We start from the raw sequence: 2,223 nt of genomic DNA, 5'->3' as shown, positions 1-2,223 counted from the left end.
CCTCTGAGCCGCGGAGAGGTTCGAACCCTCAGCGTTCAGTGAGCAGCTGAGTGCATAACTACCCTGTGTTTAAAACAAATTCAGATTCCTCACAGACCTAGGACAGGACAGAGTCGAGCTGCTCCGTGGAGTTTCTGAGGCTGCAAGTCTTCTGGGGAGTAGACAGCCCCATCTTGCTTCAGCAGAGTGGCTGGTAGCTTCAAACTGTCCGTGTTTCGGTTAGTAGCTCAGCGCTTACCCTAGTTCATTGCCAGTATACCTTTTATTTTTAAAAAAAATCATAATAACCAACTCTGTAGAGTTTCAGAGGTTGTGCATCTTTAAGGAAGCAGAGAGCCCATCTTTGTTCCACAGAGCGGCTGGTGAGTTTATCTTCTGCCCTGGCTGTTTGCAGTCTAGCACTCACCCTTTATGCCATCTGGGCTCCTTGAGGATTGCTATTTTATTGCCCTCTACATTATGGGATAGGAGCTCTGGTGTTTAGTGGTTATGCACTGGGCTGCAATCTGCAAGGTCAACAGTTCAAAACTATTAGCCACTCCTTGGAAGAAGATGGGGCCTTCCACTCCTATAAACAGTTACAGTCTCTGACATTCACGGGGCAGTTGGATCCACATTATTGGTAGGTTTCCTATTTGCACTATCAAAAGTACAGTGGCATAAATGCATACATGTTCAAGCATGTGTCTGTGTTGTGAAATTCTACAATAGAAAATTACATTTAAATATTATTTGTTATTAGGTTAACTTATACAAAGTTGCTGCTTTTATGGGTGGAAACTTGGCCATTTCTTTTGGTTCAACCTAATATTTTGTTGTACTTAAAGAAAAGCTGAAATCATAGATCTGAATAGAAAATTTTAATTGTTTTCTTTCCTTCTTACCAACAACAGAGAAGATGCCCGTCCTGAAGGCTGAAGCGTCACACTATAACGCCGACTTAAATAACCTGCTCTTCTGCTGCCAGTGCGTCGACGTGGTGTTTTACAGCCCTGACTTGAGGGAAGTCGTGGAGGCCCACAAGATCGTTCTGTGCGCTGTGAGCCACGTGTTCATGCTGCTTTTCAATGTGAAGAGCCCCAGTGACATCCAGGACTCCAGTATTGTCCGGACTGCGCAGGATCTCTTTGCTGTCAACAGAGAGCCTGCATTTCCAGGTGCCAGCCAGGAGTCCTCCGGCAACCCGCCCGTGCGCGTCATTGTGAAGGACGCCCTCTTCTGCTCCTGCTTGTCCGACATCCTGCGCTTCATTTATTCAGGTACTTGCCCAGGGTTCTGGTGACTTCCACTGCCTTCGGCTTTTGAAGGGAAGTAAACCTGTGTGGTCCGCCAGGGGCTTGGCTTGTTTACTCTCTGTCTTCTCCCTGCCTCCAAGGAAGGGCTGCATGGCTACTGATATCAGAAACCCGGCCAGGCTTTCTGCCTTTCTTTCAAGTTGATTTGCCTTATTGCTTAATCTACTTGTAAAAACCATAATCCCTTGTCCTACAGAGTGGGGATGTTAAGAGATTTAGTACCCCAAATAGTAAAACACAAGGATCTACTGTCCAATTTAACTTTCAGGAAATACAAATTTCCCAGTATATACCAGGTTTCTAAAACTGCAGACCTAGCTATGGATTCTTCAGTTTGACTCTCAGATGTTGGAGTGGATCTAGGAGATACATTAGCAGGGTGGTTGCATTCCATTTAAGGACTAAAAACCAGTATCTGAACTTAGTCAAGCTGAAATCTGATTAACTTTGACCATGACATCCCCCACCCCCATTACTGTGTTCTTATCTCTTAAAAGAACCATCTTCTCAATTATTTTAATTTTTGTTCTTTGGAAAACTCAGTAGCAACTCTATCCCAAACAGCATGCATTTAAGTTAGAGTCATTTGGGGAAGTCTTAATTATCTTATAAAGAATGGATGTAAAGCGATTTTTATTTTATTTTTAAATCATTTTATTGGGGGCTTGTTCAGTTCTTACCACAATCCATCCATCCATCCATCCATTGTGTCAAGCACAGTTGTACATTTGATGCCATCAGCTGTTGGTATCAGCTCCTCATTTTCCCCTCCCTCCCTCAACCTTGACAATTTATAAATTATTATTATTTTGTCATGTCTTACACTGTCCGCTATATCCCTTCACCCACTTTTCTATTATCTGTCCTCCAGGGAGAGGGTTATATGTAGATCCTTGTAATCGGTTCCCCCTTTCTACCCCACCTTCCC

General features: G+C 43.7%; 1 protein-coding gene across 1 annotated transcript in view; it reads left to right on the top strand.

Annotated features, from left to right (window-relative positions):
- The window catches only part of RHOBTB3 (Rho related BTB domain containing 3), an 81,165-nt gene that overhangs the window by 22,356 nt on the left and 56,586 nt on the right, over positions 1–2,223 (top strand). The window contains exon 6 of the mRNA XM_045285194.1: positions 894–1,259. Within this exon, the coding sequence (XP_045141129.1) occupies positions 894–1,259 (366 nt within the window). The remainder of the gene's footprint in view (positions 1–893; positions 1,260–2,223) is intronic.

This window comes from Echinops telfairi, unplaced genomic scaffold, assembly GCF_000313985.2.
Source record: "Echinops telfairi isolate 266 unplaced genomic scaffold, ASM31398v2 ScPeMD7_7469;HRSCAF=8507_1, whole genome shotgun sequence".
Taxonomy (NCBI): domain Eukaryota; kingdom Metazoa; phylum Chordata; class Mammalia; order Afrosoricida; family Tenrecidae; genus Echinops; species Echinops telfairi.
This window is presented reverse-complemented; position numbering and strand designations above follow the sequence as displayed.